A 22,259-nucleotide genomic window follows, 5' to 3' on the forward strand; every position below is an offset into this window, starting at 1 on the left:
ACACAGTTATTTTTAGTCCCATATAGTTTCTTTGTATTTTGTTGCTCGAAGAGATGTTTGTCCAGGTGCAAGCACTGCAGCACTGCAGCAAAGGGTCCCAGGTCCCAGCCTGTCTCATCCCCTGCTGAGAGACTCTACACCCTTATTCTTAAGGGGTAAGGGACCGAAGGTCTCTTCTTCTGAAACTTCTTCTTGCATAAGGGGACAGGGGCCACAGACCCTAGCCCCTAGAGGTATAGAAGTCTCTTGCTGACTGTCCCAAGGACCTGTGGGACCTGGGCCACTTTCTGCTGGAATGGGCTGAATTCCTTGAGCCATCATGAGCCTTACTTCAAATTGTCAGAGCCTAGAAGACACAAACTCAATCAAAAGGTTAAACAAACAAGGGCTATAAAGGAGAAAAACAACAATAGCCATTAAAGGCCCTAGGAAGGGAAGGAACCAGGTTACTTTGGGAGGGCTTCCTTAACTGTTGACCTGACAGGGGAGGCAATGTCGCCCCTGCCAAGAAGCCATTCTGTTTGGGTGTATATTTTTGTTAATCTTGGGGTTAAAGTTCAACATGTTTCTCTATTTTTAGAATGGAAGGTCTGGACCTGTTCGTCCTAGGTCTCCTTTTTGGACCGAAAAGTCTTAGTCACAGGTTTCCAACAATAGGGAAGACAACAGAGTACTAGACAAAATATAGTCTAAATCAGTATGACTGAAAAGAAAAGGGTTATGAGAAAACAAAAACCTGCCAGAAAGCTTTTTTTTTTTTTGGCAGTACGCGGGCCTCTCATTGTTGTGGCCTCTCCCGTTGCAGAGCACAGGCTCCGGACCCGCAGGCTCAGCGGCCATGGCTCACGGGCCTAGCCGCTCTGCAGCAGGTGGATCTTGCCAGACCGGCGCACGAACCCATGTCCCCTGCATCGGCAGGCTGACCTCAACCACTGCGCCACTAGGGAAGCCCCAGAAAGCTTTTTATACCTTGTGGTATCCAAGAGAACAAACTGGAGAACCAGTTTTCAGTTTCTCTGCCCATATTGAATAGTGAGGATTGGTGGTTAATTGTCTGCTGAAACCAGGTGGTTTGTTGTCAGATATTCTCAATGTTGGTTTCTACCTGGTATGGGCATCAGGGCTGTTTTCTTTGCCTCCCGATGTGTCCTGTTCCCTTAGGTAATTTGAGAATTTTCCTTTTGGTGCCCACAGCAGTGAATGACTTCTACTAGTGTTGATTTTTGAGCACTTCTATGAGTTGTAATATCTCAGCCCCATATGTTACAGTGGAATTTTTTGCATTTAAAAGTCCTCTTTCTTTTCAGATTAGCTGCATGGGCATGTAAAACAAGGAAGGCATATATATATATATATTTAAAATTTATTCATTTTATTTATTTATTTTTGGCTGCACTGGGTCTTCATTGCTGCGCACAGGCTTTCTCTAGTTGCGGCGAGCGGGGGCTACTCTTTGTTACAGTGCGCGGGCTTCTCATCGTGGGCTTCTCTTGTTGTGGAGCACGGGCTCTAGGCGCGCGGGCTTCAGTAGTTGTGGCATGTGGGCTCAGTAGTTGTGGTGCACGGGCTTAGTTGCTCCGCGGCATGTGGGATCTTCCCAGACCAGGGCTTGAACCCGTGTCCCCTGCACTGGCAGGCGGATTCTTAACCACTGTGCCACCAGGGAAGCCCAGAAGGCATATTTTGAGTCTGTATATATATTTATAATTTTCCTTCCCCCAATGTTAAGGCTCAAGTTAGGGCTATTAGCTCAGCCCTCTGGGCTGAAGTGTTAGGTGGCAAAGGTTTTGCTTATATAACACAGTTGTGGCAGTGGGCTCAGTAGTTGTGGTGCACGGGCTTAGTTGCTCCGCGGCATGTGGGATCTTCCCAGACCAGGGCTTGAACCCGTGTCCCCTGCACTGGCAGGCGGATTCTTAACCACTGTGCCACCAGGGAAGCCCAGAAGGCATATTTTGAGTCTGTATATATATTTATAATTTTCCTTCCCCCAATGTTAAGGCTCAAGTTAGGGCTATTAGCTCAGCCCTCTGGGCTGAAGTGTTAGGTGGCAAAGGTTTTGCTTATATAACACTATAAGTGCTCACAGTAGCATACCCTGCCCTCCTGACTCCATCTTTAATGAAACTACTGCCATCAGTAAACCATTCTTCCTCAGGGTTTTCTATGGCCTGGTCTGTTAGACCAGGCCTACAGGCATAAACCTAGTCAGGGGTTTCAAGGCAGGAATGTGTTAGTTCTGGGCCTTCAGCCAGCATTAGAGTAGCCAGATTGAGGGTGTGGCAAGTTTTGAGGGTTAGTTCTGGGGAGTCAAGGAGTAAAGCCTGCTACTTAGTAAGGCAGCCTCCAGTTAGCTAATGGTGGCCTTTAATTTCCAGAATCTTTTGTACTTGATGAGGGGTCTGGACTTCCAGTGGCTGTTCAAAGGTAAGCTTGTTAGCTTCTTCCACTAATAAAGCAGTGGCAGCTACCGCCCGGAAGCAGCCATGTCAACCTTGGGCCATGGAATCTAGTTGTTTGGAAAAATAGCCTATAGGTTGAGGAACTTCTCCTAGCTTTTGTACAAGGACTCCCATAGCTGTCCCCTGTTTTTCAGCTATATACAAGATAAATGGCTTTTTTAAATTGGGGAGACCCAGAGCAAAAGCTTTGGTGAGGGTCTGTTTGATCTTATTAAGAGCCCTTTCTTGTTCCCCAGTCCAAAGTAATGGCTCTGTATCTGGGCCTTTAGTGGCTTCATATAGAGGCTTAGCCATTAGTCTGAATCCTGGAATCCAAATTCCGCAAAATCCTGCCATGCCTAAGAAAGTACGAGGATTTGTTTTTTGGTCTTTGGGGTGCTTAGTTCTAATATAGCTTCTTTTCTATCTGCAGATAGCTGTCTGCTTCCAGGGTTTATAATATATCCCAGATATTTAACTTGTTACTTTGAGATTTGTGCTTTTTTCTGAAAGATCCTGTAACCCTGGGTCCCAAGGAAATTAAGGACTTAAATGGTATTCTGATCTGAGGCCTCCATGGTGGGAACTACATATTAATATGTCATCTACATACTGTAGACTGGCCCCTTCTTTTAGGTGTATTTCCCTTAATTTTTTAAAATTAATTAATTAATTAATTTATAATTTTGGCTGCGTTGGGTCTTCGTTGCAGCACGCAGGCTTCTCTAGTTGCGGTGCACAGGCTCTAGAGTGTGCAGGCTCAGTAGTTGTGGCGTGAGGGCTTAGTTGCGGTATGTGGGATCTTAGTTCTCCGACCAGGGATTGAACCTGGGCCCCCTGCATTGAGAGTGCGGAGTCTTAACCACTGGACCACCAGGGAAGTCCCTACTTAGGCTCTTTTCTATAAAACATTTGATTGAGGCTTTTTCTTTCTTTTTTTTAAAACAGATGAGCATGGTTGATATTGCCAGGCTCAACAAGAGCAGCTCTTCTGCTGAGGAAAGTGGACAAGATGTCCTGGAGAACACATTTTCTCAGAAGCATAAAGAACTATCCACTTTATTGTTGGAAATGAAAGAAGCCCAAGAGGAGATTGCATTCCTTAAGTTGCAGCTTCAAGACAAAAGGGCAGACAGTGACCCTGAGGTCCCTGACCAAAAAGAAATGAAACAGACAGAGAGTGAAGGAATACCTCCAGTTAAAATGACAGTATTGCTTGAAGATACAGGGCAACATTTTCCCCCCATGCTAAATGAAGAGAGAGGTCTTCCAACAACTGAGAAAGAAGAACAGATGAGCACCAAATACCAACACAGAACATCTGAGGAAATATCTTTAAGTGACACTGGAATGGAATTAAAATCAGCAAAGCAGGATGATGATAAATCCCCTTCTATGGTATCAGGTATTTGTCAGTATCACCAGGATGAATTGGAAAGGCTAAAAGCTCAAATTTTGGAGCTTGAGCTAAACCTTCATAAAGCAGAAGAGATCTATGAGAAAAATTTAGTTGAGAAAGCTAAGGAAATAGGCAGCCTAACCCAGCTGATTGAAGAGTTTAAGAAAAATGCTGAAAACACCAATAGTGCATTCACTGCTTTGTCTGAAGAAAGAGACCAGCTTCTTTCTCAGGTGAAGGAACTTAGTGTGGTAACGGAACTGAGGGCTCAGGTACAGCAACTGGAAGTGAACCTTGCAGAAGCAGAAAGGCAAAGAAGACTTGACTATGAAAGCCAGACTGCTCATCACAACTTGCTCACTGAACAGATCCACAGTCTCAGCATAGAAGCCAAAACTAAAGATGTAAAGATTGAAGTTTTACAGAACGAACTTGATGATGTGCAGGTTCAGTTTTCCGAGCAGAGTACAGTGATCAAAAGCCTGCAGAGCCAGCTGCAGAAGAAGGAAAGTGAAGTGCTCGAGGGGGCAGACCGTGAGAGGTATATCTCAAATAAGGTGGAAGAACTTTTACAGGCTCTTTCACAGAAGGAACTTGAAATAGCAAAAATGGACCAACTCTTACTAGAGAAAAAGAAAGATGTGGAAATCCTCCAACAAACCATCAAGGAGAAGGATCAGCAAGTGACAGAAATCAGCTTTAGTATGATGGAGAAAATGGTTCAGCTTAATGAAGAGAAGTTTTCTCTTGGGGTTGAAATTAAGACTCTTAAAGAACAGCTGAATTTATTATCCAGAGCTGAAGAGGCCAAAAAAGAGCAGGTGGAAGAAGATAAAGAAACTGTTTCTGGCATTAAACAGAATTATGATGAGCTGAACCCAGTAGGGCTAAGTAAAGAAGAACTTCAGTATGAATTAGACCTTGTAAAGAAAGAAAGTGAGCAGAGAAAAAGAAAGCTCCAGGCTGCTCTTATTAACAGAAAGGAACTTCTACAGAGAGTCAGTAGATTAGAAGAGGAATTGGCCAAAGTGAAAGATGAACCCAGGAAAGACACCCCACTCAGTGAGAGTGAGAGGAGGGAAATGGAGGAAGATAAAGAAAGCAAAAAGGACTCAGAAAAATGTATGACTTCTAAGTGCCGAGAAATAGAAATGGTAATATCTTTAAAACAGGTAATATCTGAGAAGGAAGTGGAACTAGAGCATGTAAGGAAGGATTTGGAAGAAAAGGCAGCAGCTGAAGAACAGTTACAGGCTGTGGTCAAACAGATGAATCAGAATTTGCAAGAGAAGACAAACCAAATAGATCTGCTCCAAGCAGAAATCATTGAAAACCAAACAGTTATCCAAAAGTTAACCACAGGTAACAAGGATGCAGGTGATGGAGAGTCAGCAGCACCTGTAAAAGTAGCAGCAGCCATCAGTCCACTTGGTGCAGGTAGTGGAGAACACTGGAAACCAGAACTGGAAGAAAAAATAGTGGACCTTGAAAAAGAAAAGGAGCAACTTCAAAAGAAGCTACAGGAAGTATTAACCTCTCGCAAGGTGATTCTAAAAAAGGCACAGGAGAAAGAAAGACATCTTCGGGAGGAGCTCAAGCAACAGAAGGATGACTATAATCGCTTGCAAGAACAGTTTGATGAGCAAAGCAAGGAAAATGAGAATATTGGGGACCAACTAAGGCAACTACAGATTCAAGTAAAGGAATCTTCGGACAGAAAACTCCCAGGCAGTGGCCAGCAGGTTCCAGGTTCTCCCACTCAAGGTTTAGAAGAACCTTTATTCAAAGCCACAGAGCAGCAACCTGCTCAACTGGCTTCAGAGTCTGACTTGTGCCCAGACTGGCCTTCTCATCCTGGAGATACAAATGGTCTGCAGGGCAATACTGCTATTGCCCAGATTAAGACACAGCTGAAAGAAATAGAGGCTGAGAAAGAAGAGTTAGAGTTGAAGGTTAGCTCTACAATAAGTGAGCTGACTAAAAAATCAGAAGAGGTATTTCAGTTACAAGAGCAGATAAATAAACAGAATTTAGAAATCCAAAGTCTGAAGGCAGCGTCCCATGAAGCTGAAGCCCACGCAGAAAGCCTGAGGCAACAACTGGAAAGCAGTCAACTAGAAATCACTGGATTAGAACATTTAAGAGAATTACAGCCTGAACTAGATGAACTGCAAAAACTCATAAGCAAAAAAGAAGAAGAAGTTAGATACCTTTCTGGACAGCTTAGTGAGAAGGAAACAGCCCTTACTAAAGTACAGACAGAGATAACAGAACAAGAGGATTTAGTGAAGGCTCTGCATACAGAACTGGAAATGCAAGCCAAAGAACATGATGAGAAGATAAAGCAGTTACAGGTGGAGCTTTGTGAAATGAAGCAGAAACCAGAAGAGATTGGAGAAGAAAGTAAAGGAAAGCAACAAATACAGAGGAAACTGCAAGCTGCCCTTATTTCCCGAAAAGAAGTACTAAAAGAAAACAAACGTCTGCAAGAGGAGTTGTCTTTGGCCAGAGATAACATTGAACATCTCACCAAGTCTCTGGCAGATGTGGAAAACCAAGTTTCTGCTCAAAATAAGGAGAAAGATATATTCTTAGGCAAGTTAGCTCTTTTTCAGGAAGAAAGAGACAAACTCATTGCAGAAATGGACATATCTTTAATGGAAAATCAAAGTCTCAATGGTTCTTGTCAAAGTCTGAAATTAGCTCTGGAGGGTCTTACTGAAGACAAGGAAAACTTAGTGAAAGAAATTGAATCTTTGAAATGTTCTAAGATTGCAGAAAGCACAGAGTGGCAAGAGAAACACAAAGAGTTACAAAAGGAATATGAAATTCTTCTGCAGTCCTATGAGAATGTTAGTAATGAGGCAGAAAGGATTCAGCATGTGGTAGAAACTGTGAGGCAAGAGAAGCAAGAACTATACGGCAAGTTAAGAAGCACAGAAGGAAACAAGAAAGAAACAGAAAAGCAGTTGCAGGAAGCTAAACAGGAAATGGAGGAGATGAAAGAAAAGATGAGAAAGTTTGCTAAATCTAAACAGCAGAAAATCCTAGAGTTGGAAGAAGAGAATGAGAGGCTTAGAGCAGAGGTACACCCTGCAGGAGGTACATCTAAAGATAGTATGGAAGCACTTCTTTCTTCCAATTCTGACATGAAGGAGGAACTAGAAAGGGTCCAAACAGAGTATAAAACCCTTTCTAAGGAGTTTGAGGCTTTAATGATGGAGAAGGACTCTTTAAGTGAAGAGGTTCAGGATTTAAAGCATCAGATAGAAGGTAATGTATCCAAACAAGCTAGCCTGGAGGCCACTGAGAAACATGATAACCGGATGGTTGTCACTGAAGAGGCAACCCAGTCTGCTCCAGGTGAGGCCCATGAGCAAAACTCTCCAAGTTTGAACCCAAGGTCTGAAAATTCAGAATCCATTCATTCAGAGAACAGTGCCAAGCCTGATATAAGTGAGAATGTCAGCTTACATGATGAAATTAATAATTACCTACAGCAGATGGATCAGCTCAAAGAAAGAATCACTGAATTAGAGGAGGACAAGCAGAAAGACAAGGAATTTAGCCAGACTTTAGAAAATGAGAGAGCTGCTTTATTGAGTCAAATATCAGCTAAGGATGGTGAACTAAGAATGCTTCAGGAAGAAGTAACCAAAATAAACTCATTAAATCAGCAAATCCAAGAAGAACTTGCCAGAGTTACCAAGCTAAAGGAGACAGCAGAGGAAGAGAAAGATGATTTGGAAGAGAGGCTTATGAATCAATTAGCAGAACTTAATGGAAGCATTGGGAATTATTATCAGGATGTTACAGATGCCCAAATCAAAAATGAGCTACTAGAATCTGAAATGCAGAACCTTAAAAAGTGTGTGAGTGAATTGGAAGAAGAAAAGCAGCAGTTAGTCAAGGAGAAAACTAAGGTGGAATCAGAAATACGAAAAGAATATATGGAGAAAATACAAGGTGCTCAGAAAGGGCCTGGCAATAAAAGTCATGCAAAGGAACTTCAGGAGCTGTTAAAAGAAAAACAGCAAGAAGTAAAGCAGCTGCAGAAGGATTGCATTAGGTACCAAGAGAAAATCAGTGCTCTGGAGAGAACTGTTAAGGCCTTAGAATTTGTTCAGACTGAGTCCCAGAAAGATTTGGAAATAACCAAAGAAAATCTGGCTCAAGCCAATGAACATCGCAAGAAGGCAGAAACAGAATTAGCTAGCTTCAAAGTACTGCTAGATGACACTCAAAGTGAAGCAGCAAGGGTCCTAGCAGACAATTTCAAGTTGAAAAAGGAGCTTCAGTCAAATAAAGAATCAGTTAAAAGCCAAATGAAACAAAAGGATGAAGATCTTGAGAGAAGACTGGAGCAGGTAGAGGAGAAACACCTGAAAGAGAAGAAGAATATGCAAGAGAAACTGGATGCTTTGCATAGAGAAAAAGTCTACTTAGAAGAGACATTTGGAGAGATTCAGGTTACTTTGAACAAGAAAGACAAGGAAGTTAAGCAACTTCAGGAAAACTTGGATAGTACTGTGGCCCAGCTTGCAGCTTTCACTAAGAGCATGTCTTCCCTTCAGGATGATCGGGACAGGGTGATAGATGAAGCCAAGAAATGGGAGAGGAAGTTCAGTGTTGCTATTCAAACCAAAGAAGAAGAAATTAGACTTAAAGAAGAGAATTTCAGTGTTCTAAAGGATCAGCTTAGGCAGATGTCCATCCACATGGAGGAATTGAAGATCAACATTTCCAGGTAAATTAATAATGACTTTTTTTGCTCTTCCAAAGGCAATTGAAGGCAAAGGAAGTCTCTATTTAAACTACTTCTATTCCCTTTAATATTATGGGACTGATTTTGGTTTAAATTCTCCCCGAAGATGTATTCCCTCTCACTTCTGTCTCTCTCGCTCTCTTGCAAATGACTTGCAAATGACTTTCTGCTACAACTTGTATTAACATGAAAAATTTACATCTGCTTCTCTACCCATCTTTCTATTGAGAGATCTCTTAGATTTCTTCCTTTCTTCTCATTTCCATTATCCTTGTCTGAATTTTTACCATAGTGCATATTATTGTACTCTCAAATTACTGCCTTAGCCTCTGAAACGATCTCCTCTTTTCTCTTCCTCATATTCCACATCAATTCATACTGCATATGCCTGCTAGAGTTACTTTCTTCAAACTCCAATTTTATATCACTTTTCAAGCTCAGGAAACAACAGTGTCCCCCACACTTTGTATTCTCATTTTTAGTAGGATCCTTCTGCTCTGAGACAGGTCTCCTCATTGCCTCTCATACCAAGATTAATCCATTAAGGGGCCAGACAACAGCTTGTCTAGAGCAAAAACAAAATTGGGGGCACTCCTTAGAGTGTCCAAGGTCATGTCACTAAATTAGCAACATACTTTGGAGTTTATTTTTATACGAATTCTTAGGTGCAATATACCTTTAATACAGAACATTCAGTAGAGCTAATACCTCTTTATTAAAAAGATGAACACCTTCAATTATGAATATTTATTCACTTGTAGATCTGAGTACATGTTGTAGTATGTGTTCCTTAGGCATCAAGTACTTTTCCCTTGAAATCTGTAATTAATGACCTTCTCTCTTTTTCTAGGCTTGAACATGACAAGCAGATTTGGGAGTGCAAAGCTCAGACAGAAGTCCAGTTTCAGCAGAAGGTCTGTGATACTCTACAGGGAGAAAACAAAGAACTTTTTTCCCAGCTAGAAGAGACTCGACATCTATACCGTAGTTCTCAGGATGAATTAGCTAGGTTGGAATCAGAACTGAAGATTCTCAGAGACCAGTCAACTGATTTAAATAACTCTTTAGAAAAATATAAGGAAAATAAAGAAAATTTGGAAGGGATCATAAAGCAGCAAGAGGCTGATATCCAAAATTGTAAGTTCAGTTATGAACAGCTAGAGACAGATCTTCAGGCCTCCAGACAACTGACCAGTAGGCTGCATGAAGAAATAAACATGAAAGAGCAGAAGATTATAAGCCTGCTTTCTGCCAAGGAACAGGCAGTCCAAGTAGCTGTTGCTGAACTGCATCAGCAGCATGATAAAGAAATTAAAGAATTGGAAAATCTACTGTCCCAGGAGGAAGAGGAGAATACTGTTTTAGAAGAAGAGAACAAAAAAGCTGTTGACAAAACCAATCAGCTTATGGAAACACTGAAAAACATGAAAAAGGAGAACATGCAACAGAAGGCTCAGTTGAATTCCTTTGTTAAATCCATGTCTTCTCTCCAGGATGACCGAGACCGTATAGTAGGTGATTACCAACAGCTGGAAGAGCGACATCTCTCTGTGATCCTGGAAAAAGACCAACTCATCCAGGATGCTGCTACTGAGAATAATAAGCTGAAGGAAGAAATTCGATGCTTGAGAAGTCATATGGATGATCTCAATTCTGAGAATGCCAAGCTCAATGCAGAACTGATCCAATATAGAGAAGACCTGAACCAAGTGATATCAAGGAAGGACTGTCAGCAAAAGCAGCTCCTTGAAGCTCAACTTCAGCAGACTAAGGAGGTGAAAAGTGAGTATGCTAAATTAGAAGAAAAGCTCAAGGAGTCTGAGGAAGCAAAGGAGGAGCTGCAGAGGTTCTCTCTTGCCCTACAGGAGGAGAAACGAGGTTTATCTAAAGAGATTGAGAACTTAAAAGTTTCTCTATCCCAACTAAAGAAACAATTGACAGCCTTGCAAGAAGAAGGTACTTTAGGAATATTCCAGCCCCAATTAAAAGCAAAAGAAGAAGAGGTAGAGAAGTTAAATACTACCCTTTCTTTGTCTCAGAAGAGAATTACAGAACTGGAAGAGGAATTGGTTCATGTTCAGAAGGAAGCTGCCAGAAAGGTAGGTGAAATTGAAGATAACCTGAAGAAAGAATTAAAGCATCTTCATCATGATGCAGGGATAATGCGAAATGAAACTGAAACAGCAGAAGAGAGGGTGGCGGAGCTAGCAAGAGATCTGGTAGAGATGGAACAGAAGTTACTCATGGTCACCAAAGAAAATAAAGGTCTTACAGCACAAATCCAGTCTTTTGGAAGGTCAATGAGTTCCCTACAAGATAGTAGAGATCATGCCAATGAGGAAGTTGAGGAACTGAAAAAGAAATATGAGGCCAGTCTGAAGGAGTTGGCACAGCTGAGAGAAGAGCAGGGCCTCTTAAGCAAAGAGAGAGATGTACATGTTTCTAAAACTGCATTTCCAGTTAACTCCACTGAGGATAACAGCCTGCCCCACCTTGAGAAACTTAACCAACAGCTTCTATCCAAAGATGACCAACTGTTTCACTTGTCCTCACAACTAGAAGACTCTTACAACCAAGTGCAGTCCTTTTCCAAGGCTATGGCCAGTCTACAGAATGAGAGAGATCACCTGTTGAGTGAACTGGAGAAATTCCACAAGTCAGAGGAAGGGAAGCAGAGGTCTGCAGCCCCACCTGCAACCAGCCCAGATGAAGTACAGAGTTTAAAAAAAGCTATGTCATCACTTCAAAATGACCGAGACCGACTAGTGAGTATCTAGGTTTCTCTTTCCAATCTTCTTTTGAGAGTTTTTGAAACTTTCTTTAAATTGATTTTCATTTTTATAGAAAATGATTTAAAAAATTTTTATTCATATTATCTGGGCATTCTAGGACGATTCAAACCTCTTAGTCTGGATTTAATACCCTATAGTTTGTTTTTGCCTCTCTTTCCAGCATCCTCTTTTACTGCTTCTCTACTCATCCTCTTCATTTCAGCCAGACTGATTTACTCACCCACAAACTGATCTACTTACCCACATTACTATCCTCTGAACCAAAATGTCCTCTCCATTTTCCTTTTTTGGGCATATTTCCTACTCTTTAAAGGTTGCCCCAGAGCTCAAATCCTCCGGCTACATTTCCAGATCGCTTGATTGTCTATTACCTTCTGTCTGTACTTCCCTAGTGCTTCTCTTTTCCTTTGTCCCATATTGCCTTGATATATATGGGTGTGTGTGTATGTGTGTGTGTGTTTAATTTCTATACCCTTATTTTTAATTTCCCCAATTAAATTGTAAACTCTTGGTAAATGTGTCATGTCTTATACTTATTCATATTTCCCATGGTTTTTAGCAGAAGGGTAGTTAATCATATGGTAGATAATCAAAAATTGATACATATTCTCTATATGTGTGGTTGTTACTGAAAACACTTTTCTCTATTTTGTGAAATTGTCGTGTTCTATTGTGTGAAAGTGTCGAGTAGGGAAATTATAGGAACTTTTGAGACTGAGGCTTTTATATCTGCCGTGAACAAGTCATAAAGCCTAGGCAGGGTTATAAATCACATGAAGGCCTGACAGTCTGACTCAGTGATATTGCATACAGTCACTGCTACAGCCACTGAGGCCCTTCTGCATACTTACTGAATGTATTGTTAATTGTCCATCAAATCTTCTTTTCCACATATCTTGTTCTCAGTCTGTCTCATGAGCATTGAAGTTTCTAGTCTCTCAGCCACTGGCTGCATGCACAATAACTTATTTCAATCACTATCAGTTTAAACATTCAGCCTAGGCCAGCGGTTTGTCACCTCTGCCTACACTATGCTTCCTTTCCCTCAGGACCACCCAAGAGATGAGCTAGATCTGAAAGGAGCTTAGGTGACTTTGGTTTTCTTCTTTATATAATTAGTCAAAGGGAAGTTTCTCAAATAAAGTCTGAGGGTCTAAGTGGCAAGGAGTTAACCCAAGGGATTCTAGGATTCTACTAGGGCATGACAAACAACTCTGAAAACATTCTGGAGTTTTCATATGTGTTCAAACTTCCTTAGGATTTTCCCATAATCAAATGAAGCACTCCTACCTAAAGGTTGTAGAGCAAATCTCTAGAGGTGCCTTTTTGTTTATCTATACTTATTTCAGTCTGAAAATGATTTGAGGTAGCATATAAAGATATGAACAGTTTTTCAAGATAATATAAGGTGAGGAACTGGGAAGGAAAAGAAAATTAGGATCTGAGAGAAAAAGATTAAACCAGGAGTAAGTTTAGTTTAGGAGTAAACTTATCCCAAAGGGATATCACAATATCCTATTAGAAAGATGGGCCACTAATTTTGCTCTGAGGTCTGGCAGCCATCAGAAGTACGGAATTTTAAAACCTTGTGTATGAATTGCAGTGTCCATATTTTAGGGAAAAGGAAGAAAGTAAAACTACTTGGAACAGATAAGAATAGTTGTTCTTTAAGTATTGAGGCCTGCAAGAAATTTCTTCTGTGTTTCCATAGGGAGGGCACTATGAAGTTATGAAACATTCTTTACTTCTCTACAGTAAATATAATAATTGTTTTATAGGGTTTTTATTTAGCTGTCCCTTGATGTAAGTGCATAGCAAAAGAATTTTGAGTAATTCACTAAAGTTACCTCTGCAAGTGGCTTTCTGATGATCTGCTCTATTCCAAAGGTAACATTTAGAGTATCTGGACTAGAGGAGTGAGTGGATTGCATAAAGAATATATGTTTGCTTTAAAACAAAACAAAAATATGTTTTTATTTTAGTTTTGGGTTAAAAGATAAAGCTATACACACATATTTGATGAGTCACTAAATTCTACAATGTTTGATAAGAAAAACAAAGAGTAGCATTCCCAACCCTGTTTCTCCTTCTTCTGAGGCAATCTGCTTTCAACCCTTTTAATTTGTTATTTTGGTGTTTCCTCAGTAGCTAAATATCATGTTTATAGTGCATCTTGGCTTTTCATTCTTTGCATTAGCTGTTGACTTTCTTATATGCTAACAGAGTTTAGTTCTCTTTACTCCCTCTGGTTTTTTGGTTTTTTGTTTTTGCGGTTCGCGGGCCTCTCACTGTTGTGGACTCTCCCGTTGCGGAGCACAGGCTCCGGACACACAGGCTCAGCGGCCTTGGCTCACGGGCCTAGCCGCTTCGCGGCATGTGGGATCCTCCAGGACCGGGGCACGAACCTGTGTCCCCTGCATCGGCAGGCGGACTCTTAACCACTGCACCACCAGGCAAGCCCACTCCCTCTGTTTTCACAGTATAGACGTACATTTTCAATATACAACCCCTTCCCCATTGTCCTGATGTAATTTAATTTTAATTTTGATTAAATCAATATTCAATGTCTACATTTTTATGACTACAAATGCAATTAGACCTGAGACATGTGTTACTGTTATTTTCCTCAACACCTTTGTTTTTCCTGGAGTGAATAACTGTGTTTTTGTTGTTGCTTACTTAGTTTTCTTTGTACTTATCAATGTAATTAACGCCAGATTTACTGCCATTTAATCCACATTTTTCAAGATGTTTATTCCTATCTATTTAGTCTTCAGAAAGAAAATTCTCTTGGAATCTCTCTTTTGCTCTTAAATGAATCAGTTGCCCTGTACTCCTAGGACACAGTTTTCATCTTAGAATATCTCCCTCCATTTCTCTCCTGTGTTAGAGTTCCTGTTTCTTGTATTCCATGTTTTCCTCATCTTGGTTTTGTGCCATCATTTTGTTGGAATAAATCATTCAGTAGCTCTCTAAGTAAAGGTACGGGGGAGGTAAAATGTCTTATCTCTTACACCTGATTGATAGTTTGGCTGAGTATAGAATTCTAGGCTGAAAATAATTTCCCTTCAAAATTGTGAAGACATTGGTCTGTTCCCTTTTAGCTTACATTGTGGTTCAGGAGTCTAAAGATATTCTGATCCTTGATCCTTTGTATATGAGATAGTTCTCCCTCTGTCTCTCTCCCTCTCTCCCTCATCTCTTATCTCTTTCTCTCTCTCTGGAAATACAGCTGGACCTTGAACAACATGGCTTTAAAATGCATGGGTTCACTTATACGTAGATTTTTTTCATTAGTAAATACTACGGTACTACAAGATCAGTGGGTGGTTGGCTCTGTGGATGCATAACAGCAGATATATTCAGTAGAAGAACCGCATATATGAAGGGCCGACAATAGTATACATGGATTTTTGACTTCACGGTGGGTGGGTACCCCCACTCCTTCCTTGTTCAAGGGTCAACTGTAAATAGAATCTTTTAGTCTTGTGTGTTCTGACGTTTCATGATAATGTATTTTGGTGTGGGTCTATTTTTATCATTCTGTCTAGTCCTTTGAATCTAAGAAGTCATGTTCATCAATTTTGGGCAATTCTTTTGAATTTTATTTTACCATTTTCCCCCATCCTTTTTCTCTATTGCCTATTTTTCCCTGGAAATCCTGTTGTTTAGGTGTAGGGCCTTCTGGATTGGCTCTATAATATATTTTCTTACCTTTTTTATTGTTTTTGCTTTACTTTGGGAAGATTTTCTCACCTTGATCATATGAATCCTATATTGAAGTTTTCATTCTTGCTATCATGTTCCTTATTTCTAAAGATTTTTTTTTTTTTTTTTGTCTCATGGATATATATTCTTAATTTATCTCTCCAAGAAGACTGGGGGTAGTTTTGTTCTTTGAAATTTTTTCATAATGAGTTTTTCTTTATAATTTTAAAATTTCTACTATAATGTTTCTAATTTCCAATATTCTCTTAAGTCTTTGAGTACATGACATTCTTTCTTCTGCTGATGTCTTCTGAATTACTTTTCTTCTAGTTTCTTTTTATCCCTGCCTAATGTTAGCTGTTCTTCAGGTGAGGGTTAATCCTTGGTTTATTCTTCATGTTTGTGGGCAGAGTCTAAAATGCTTGTGGGTGGGACTTAACCAGCTGTGAGTTTCAGTGCATGGTGATCTTGCTGAGCTTTTTTTTTTTTTTTATTTTTTTTTTATTTTTTATTTTTTCTTGCGTTATGCGGGCCTCTCACTGTTGTGGCCTCTCCCATTTGCGGAGCACAGGCTCCGGACGCGCAGGCTCAGCGGCCATGGCTCACGGGCCCAGCCGCTCCGCGGCATGTGGGATCTTCCCGAAACGGGGCACGAACCCGCGTCTCCTGCATCGGCAGGCGGACTCTCAAGCACTGCGCCACCAGGGAAGCCCTTGCTGAGCTTTTTGAGGGTAGTCCCCATGTTGATATTTTTAGTTCCTCTTGGGTTGGTCAGATTTTCTAGAGAAGTCTTCTCAATTTCCCTTATGGACGGTAAAGGCCTGTGTGCCAGCACTCTTCAAGCTAAGTAGGGGAAAGGCTTCAAGCATTCAGAAAGCATACATTCACTTGATCACCCTTGTTTTGGAGCAGTACCCTTACCTTCTACTGTACCTAGTGTTCCATAGTCCAGAGACACTCTTTTAACTTTTTCTAGAGAATAAAATTCTAGTTGTCTGTCAGAGTAACAAAAAGTGTGGAACTGGGATGGTACTGAGGGTTGTAGTTGTTCTCAAGCAGTTTTCATCGAATCCTCCTTATTTCAGCTATCACCTCCTCCTCCCTACCCCCATCACCATCTTTTCCAGAGGTACTTGGTGCTGTTAATTCCTGAGCCTTTTGAAGAGTCTGCAGAGTAAATTCTATTGGTTCTTGGCTTTTCCTACTGCCAGCTTAAGACTTGCCTTTCCCAGATCTGTTAAGTCAATTACCATTTATGCATCTCCTTTTCAGCTTCTAAAATTAATTTGTTGCTGCTGACTCCTCTCTTGTTCTTCTTGTTCTTGTGTTTTATGCTTATAAAATGATGCCTTTATTGTAGCTTTAGTGATGTTTCCAGAGAGGGTGAAAGAGATGTGTGTTCAAGGCCTCTCTCTTTGCCCAGATGTCCTGACATTATTTCTTACTACCAAGCTTTTAAAGAGTGTTGGGGGTAAAGAGTTAGAAGATATATCTGGAATGTAGATAGGCAGTTTTGCTAATTAGAGGCAAGTTCATCATCATCATCACCACCACCAACTTTTATGTTTGGAGTGCATTAATTTTCTCGTTGAATTCTCATAATCTTTATGAGGAGTACTATAATTACATTCATTTTATAGATGAAGGAAATTAAGGCTTAGAAGGTGTGTGGAACATGCATAGCATCACACACTATGTGGGCAGGATAGCTGACTCCAAATTCTAACTGCTCTTAACACTGGGCCTGGGCATCAATGCCTTCTTTATAATCAACATCAGCTAAGCTAGAACTAAGGTTGATATTCATGTAAGAAAGTTTAGAAGCCTAGCCAGGGCATATGGCTAAATAGAAAGCCAATCTATCTTTACACTTCTTGTTCTAGGGAGTTACCACCCACCAAGAAGCTGTTAAGTCCTTTAAGTCTATCCTATCTCCGAGTTGTAGATCTAGTGTCAACTTAGGACCTCAGGGCCAGTGGGATGGGGTTGAAGTTGCAGTAGTGGCCAGGCCCTACAGCCTTGATGGCCGCTCCATCAGGAGATTCCCACCAGCCTGGCTGCATGTATTTCACCATTTTAGGGATTCATGCTGCCATTATGTCAGTGGACTGTTAGGTGCTGGTAGTCAGTTGTGATGTTGACTGACTTAGCAGGGAGGTGCTGCTGACTTACAGCTGAATGAATGAAATGTGATGAAATCACCCTTTTACTTTCCTTTTGGTTAAAGCTGAAGGAATTGAAGAATCTGCAGCAGCAATACTTACAGATTAACCAAGAAATCACTGAGTTACGTCCACTGAAGGCTCAACTTCAGGAGTATCAAGATAAGACAAAAACATTTCAGATTATGCAAGAAGAGCTCAGGCAGGAAAACCTCTCCTGGCAGCATGAGCTACATCAGCTCAGGTATGATAATCCCTGCTTTTTAACCCTTTTCTTTTAGTTTTTTGTGTTTTTTTAAATGAAATAATTATAGATTTATGGGAAATTGCAAAAATAGTACAAAGAGCTTTCATGTACCCTTCATCCAGTTTCCCATCACTATAGTACAATTTCAAACCCGGGAAATTGATATTGGTACGATTCAGAGATCTTATGCAGATTTCACACCAATTTAACATTCACTCAAGTATGTGTATAGTTCTGTGCAACTTTATAATATGTGGGGATTCATGTAACTACCACTACAACAAGGTATACAGCTGCCCTATCACAAATATGTCCTTTGTGCTACTAGTTTATAGTCACACTTTTCCCCTCCCTCCCATCCCCATATCCCTAACTTCTGGCAACCACTAATCTGTTCTCCATCTCTATAATTTTGTCATTCTGAGAATTTTTTAAAGTATGCAACCTTATGAAATTAGCTTTACTCATGCATAATGCCCTTGACATCCATTAACATCATTGTGTGTATCAATACTTCATTCTTTTTATTGATGAGTAGTATTTCATGGTATGAATGTACTGCTTTAACCATTCACTCATTGAAGGACATGTGTTGTTTCTAATTTTTAGCTATTATAAATAAAGCTGCTATAAACATTTGTGTATTGGCTTTTATGTGGACAATAAGTTTTAATTTCTCTGAGGTAATTGCCCAGGAGTGCAAATGCTAGGTCATATAATAAGTGGCGTTTAGTTTTTTAAGAAACTGCAAAACTGTATTCCAGAATGACTGTATCATTTTATACTCCTACCAGCAATATATGAGTGGTCCAGTTTCAATATCAAATGCTACATCCTTATCAGCATTTGATATTGTAACTAAATTTTAGTTTTTTACAGGTATGTAATGCTGTTCCACTGTGGTTTTAATTTGCATAATGGCTACTAATGTTGAACATTTTTTTTACATGCTTATCTATAGGTCCTTTTTGATGAAATATTTGATCATGTGTTTTGTCTATTTTCTAAGTGGGTTGTTAATTTTTACTGTTGAGTTTTGAGAGTTCTTTATGTATTCCAGATACAGGTTTTTGTTTTTTTCGTTTGTTTTTTTCCTCTCTCTAGTTGTGGCGTGCAGGCTCCAGGGCGTGTGGGCTCTGTAGTTTGTGGCACGCAGGCTCTCTAGTTGAGGCACGCGAGCTCAGTAGTTGTGGTGGGCAGGCTTAGTTGCCCCACGGCATGTGGGATCTTAGTTCCCTGATGAGGGATCGAACCTGTTCCTCCTGCATTGGAAGGCGGATTCGTTACTGCTGGACCACCAGAGAAGTCCCCAGATACAGGTATTTTGTCAGATTCATGGCTTGTAAATATTTTCTTCCAGTCTGCAGGGTTTTTTTTTCATCCTTCCATTGAGAAGGTCTTTTTAATTTTGATGAAATCAATTTATTGATTACTTTTCTCTTTATTCAGATTCAGTAATTTTTATTGTCTGTCTTCAAGTTCACTGATATTTTTTCTTTTTCCTTCATCACTTCCAATCTGCTATTGAGTCCATTGAGTTAGCTTTTTATTTTGGCTATTGTATTTTTCCATTCTAAAATTTCCATTCAGATCTTCTTTATATCTTGCTGAGGCTTTCTCTGTTTTCATTTATTTCCAGTGTGTTAGTAGTTGCTTGTTGAAGCGTTTCTATGACGGCCACTTTAAAATACTTCTATAATTCCATATACATAGTTCCAACATCTGTGTCATCTCGGGTGTTGTAATCTATTGATTTTCTTTTCTCAATCAAGTTGTGATTTCCCTGGTTTTTAGTATGATGAGTGATTTTCAGTTGTAACCTGGATGTTTTGGAGTCCTATAAGTTTTAAGACTCAATCTTACTTAAATCTTTGGTAGGCTTCCACTGACACCATGCCAGCAGGGGAAGGGGAACACTGCCACTTTACTGCTAGAGGAGGGTGAAGTCCAGTGGGCTCTTTACTCAGCCTTCATTGATAACCCCTAGTGGGAGGCAGTGCCCTGATACTGCCAGAGGAAGTCCAGGCTCGCCACTTAGTACTCCACTGAGACTGCAGTTAGCAGGGAGCAGTGCCTCATTACTGTTAGGTGAGAGTAGAAGTCTTAAGCTCCACACATGGCTTCCATTGATACCACTCAGGGGTGTGGAGGGCAGCACTTCATTGTCACTGGGCAGTGGTGAAAGTCCAGGCTCCCCACTTAATCTCCACTGACACTGCAGGAGGGTGATTGAGGAGGGGCACCTGTTACCACTGGTTAGTGCCCACAGTCCAAACTTCCCTCTGGCCTCTTCTGTTACTACCTCTGCAGGAACAGGGGAGAACATTTTAGTCTGTTATGGGTGGAGGTGGATGTCCAGGCTCCACATGTTGTCTCCAGTGACACCATAGCAAGGGTGAGAGTGAAGGTGGTTAGAGAGAGGAACCTCTTTACCAGAGTGGTGGACAGTCCAGTGTACATACTTGGTCTCTTCTTCGTCTTCTTTTTTTTTTTTTAATATTTATTTATTTATTTGGCTGCACTGGCTCTTAGTTGCAGCATGAGGGATCTTTATTGCCGCATGTGGAATCTTTAGTTGCAGCATGCAGGATCCTTAGTTGCAGCATGCGGGATCTTATAGTTGTAGCATGCCAGCTCTTAGTTGCAGCATGTGGGATCTAGTTCCCTGACCAGGGATCGAACCCAGGCCCCCTGCATTGGGAGCGCAGAGTCTTAACCACTGGCCCACCAGGGAAGTCCCCACTTGGCCTCTTCTGACACCACCTAGCAGGGAGGGTGAGGTGCACCTAGTTACCTCCAGGCAAGAATGACACTAATCTGTTCACTAGGAGTTTGTTAATGGCGGTAGGTAGATACTGTAGTCTTTCCATGGTGTTCTACTGCAGTTGGGTGGTTATTGTCATTAATGTTTCTGTCTTGCTAGTCCTCCCCTTCCTGGGCCTTTGGCAAAAGACAGCAAACTTTTCTTGGCACTCATTCGTGTTCTAAGTTGTTGGATCCTCCCTCACCCAGTTTGGGATATGTAGAATTCAAAAAGGAAAACCAGTGAAGTCACCACCATGTCATTCCTTAAGTCCTAGAGTCCTGAGCTTCTCTACCTTCTTCTCCATCTTTTCCAGTCATCTTATGTTTGGTTTTATATATAATTTCCAAGGTTTTTTATCTATACTTAGTGGGCGGAATAAGGAAAAATGCATCTACTCCATCTTGTCTGAATCTAGAAATCCAAGCCTTTTCCTTTAAAGATGACTAACAATGCTATATGTTCTATTAGAGGGAAAAAATTATGATAGGAACTCAAATTTTGGATGGTTTTTTAATTCATTGTTTCAGATTTGATCTGAAAAGTAAAGGTAAAGAATAAGTGCTTAACAGTGTATAAAAACAGGTCCTGTTGTTGCAGCCTCATTGTTGGGACTCTATTACTGTTTAGTGTAAGATGGTGGTACATGCCACCTTAGTAAAATCAAACCCAAAGCTTTCAGAGTTTGATAGTAAAAGGGGAATCTCCATGTTGGAAAGTGCTGCTGATCAAGCAGCACCTGTTTTGTATCACCTGCTGCTACAGGACAAACATAGGCAAGTGAATACAGAGAATATGAGGTGGAATCTAGAGTCCCATCCAGGTTACATTATCTACCATGATGACAGATATCAATATAGTAAATAATTATTGTAACATCCCTAAGAGAGCTCTTAATGTGTAGATAGAAGAGATTTGTTCCTTCACAGATCCTAGATGCCATGTACTTTACTTACGTGATATTTCAAAATAAACCTTAAGCAAGGTTTATAGAGCAAAATGCTTTTTAGAATTTGGTCATTTAAATTTTGTGGAGTGAAATTACATCCAAAAGATTTTCATATTCAACATCTTTACAGACTTTCTTATAAGTGAAAATATATTAAACTTATTCCATGGAGTTGGCAACTTCCCCAGATAATACAAGAACACATTTTTTTAATCAAAGGATGATTGCAGAGAAGGTAAAAAAACTGAATTTTTGCTCTCTGGGAATGAATACAAATTGCTTCTGTTTCTTCTTTCTGGAATTGAACCCTAGAAGAAAGATGCTCCATTTCAACCTCATCCTTTTTTCCACCAGGGAATAGCTGCCCTAGCTTATTCTGTTAGAATCTCAATTCACCATCAAGAGATCATCTTCCCTCAGATGCACATTAATGTTGACCACTGAATTTAGGGCCCCCCCAAAGGTGATTGGGAGCACATGGGAGCATCACCTTGACATCTCCCATATTATCTCCACATCACCTGGAACTAAAAAAAATATTGTGTCCAGTTGCTAGTGTAAACAGAAGAAGGGCTGCAAGGCTCTAAAGGGTTATTTTCTGCAGCCACTTGTTCCTCTTTAAACTTCCTCACAGGGCATTCTGAAAGGATACTTTCCTTATAAAGTTGACCCTTAAGGGAAGAGAAAAAGAGGGAGAAAGAAAATGATTTCTGGCCTGTTGATTTTTTTCTTCCCTCATTTTCTCCCTTTCCACCTTTCTCTTAGCCTTTCTCTCTTTACCTTCCACATTTGAGCAGTTTTGAAGAAAAGAAAAATTGTATATCAAGTGGATGTGAGTAAATTATGAGAAGGAAAGGAAGACATTTTACATCACTTTTAGAAGAAGAAAATGAGGACACAGATTTGATTCGCTGACTATAGGACCAGTTTCTTTAGCCGAATATCTTTAAGACTCCTTGTTTTTTGCTCTTGAAATACTTGGGAGAAATGAGG

General features: G+C 40.4%; 1 protein-coding gene and 1 non-coding gene across 2 annotated transcripts in view; one reads left to right on the plus strand and one right to left on the minus strand.

Annotated features, from left to right (window-relative positions):
- GOLGB1 (golgin B1) overlaps positions 1–22,259 on the plus strand; it is a 52,341-nt gene that overhangs the window by 18,899 nt on the left and 11,183 nt on the right. Inside the window, exons 10-12 of the mRNA XM_007450521.1 lie at positions 3,390–8,587; positions 9,456–11,370; positions 17,333–17,511. Of these exons, the coding sequence (XP_007450583.1) occupies positions 3,390–8,587; positions 9,456–11,370; positions 17,333–17,511 (7,292 nt within the window). The remainder of the gene's footprint in view (positions 1–3,389; positions 8,588–9,455; positions 11,371–17,332; positions 17,512–22,259) is intronic.
- Positions 3,249–3,321, minus strand: TRNAE-CUC (transfer RNA glutamic acid (anticodon CUC)). The gene has a single exon. It is a non-coding gene; the product is annotated as a tRNA-Glu (tRNA).

This window comes from Lipotes vexillifer, unplaced genomic scaffold (genome assembly GCF_000442215.2).
Source record: "Lipotes vexillifer unplaced genomic scaffold, Lipotes_vexillifer_v1.1 scaffold1106, whole genome shotgun sequence".
In the NCBI taxonomy this organism is placed as follows: Eukaryota; Metazoa; Chordata; class Mammalia; order Artiodactyla; family Lipotidae; genus Lipotes; species Lipotes vexillifer.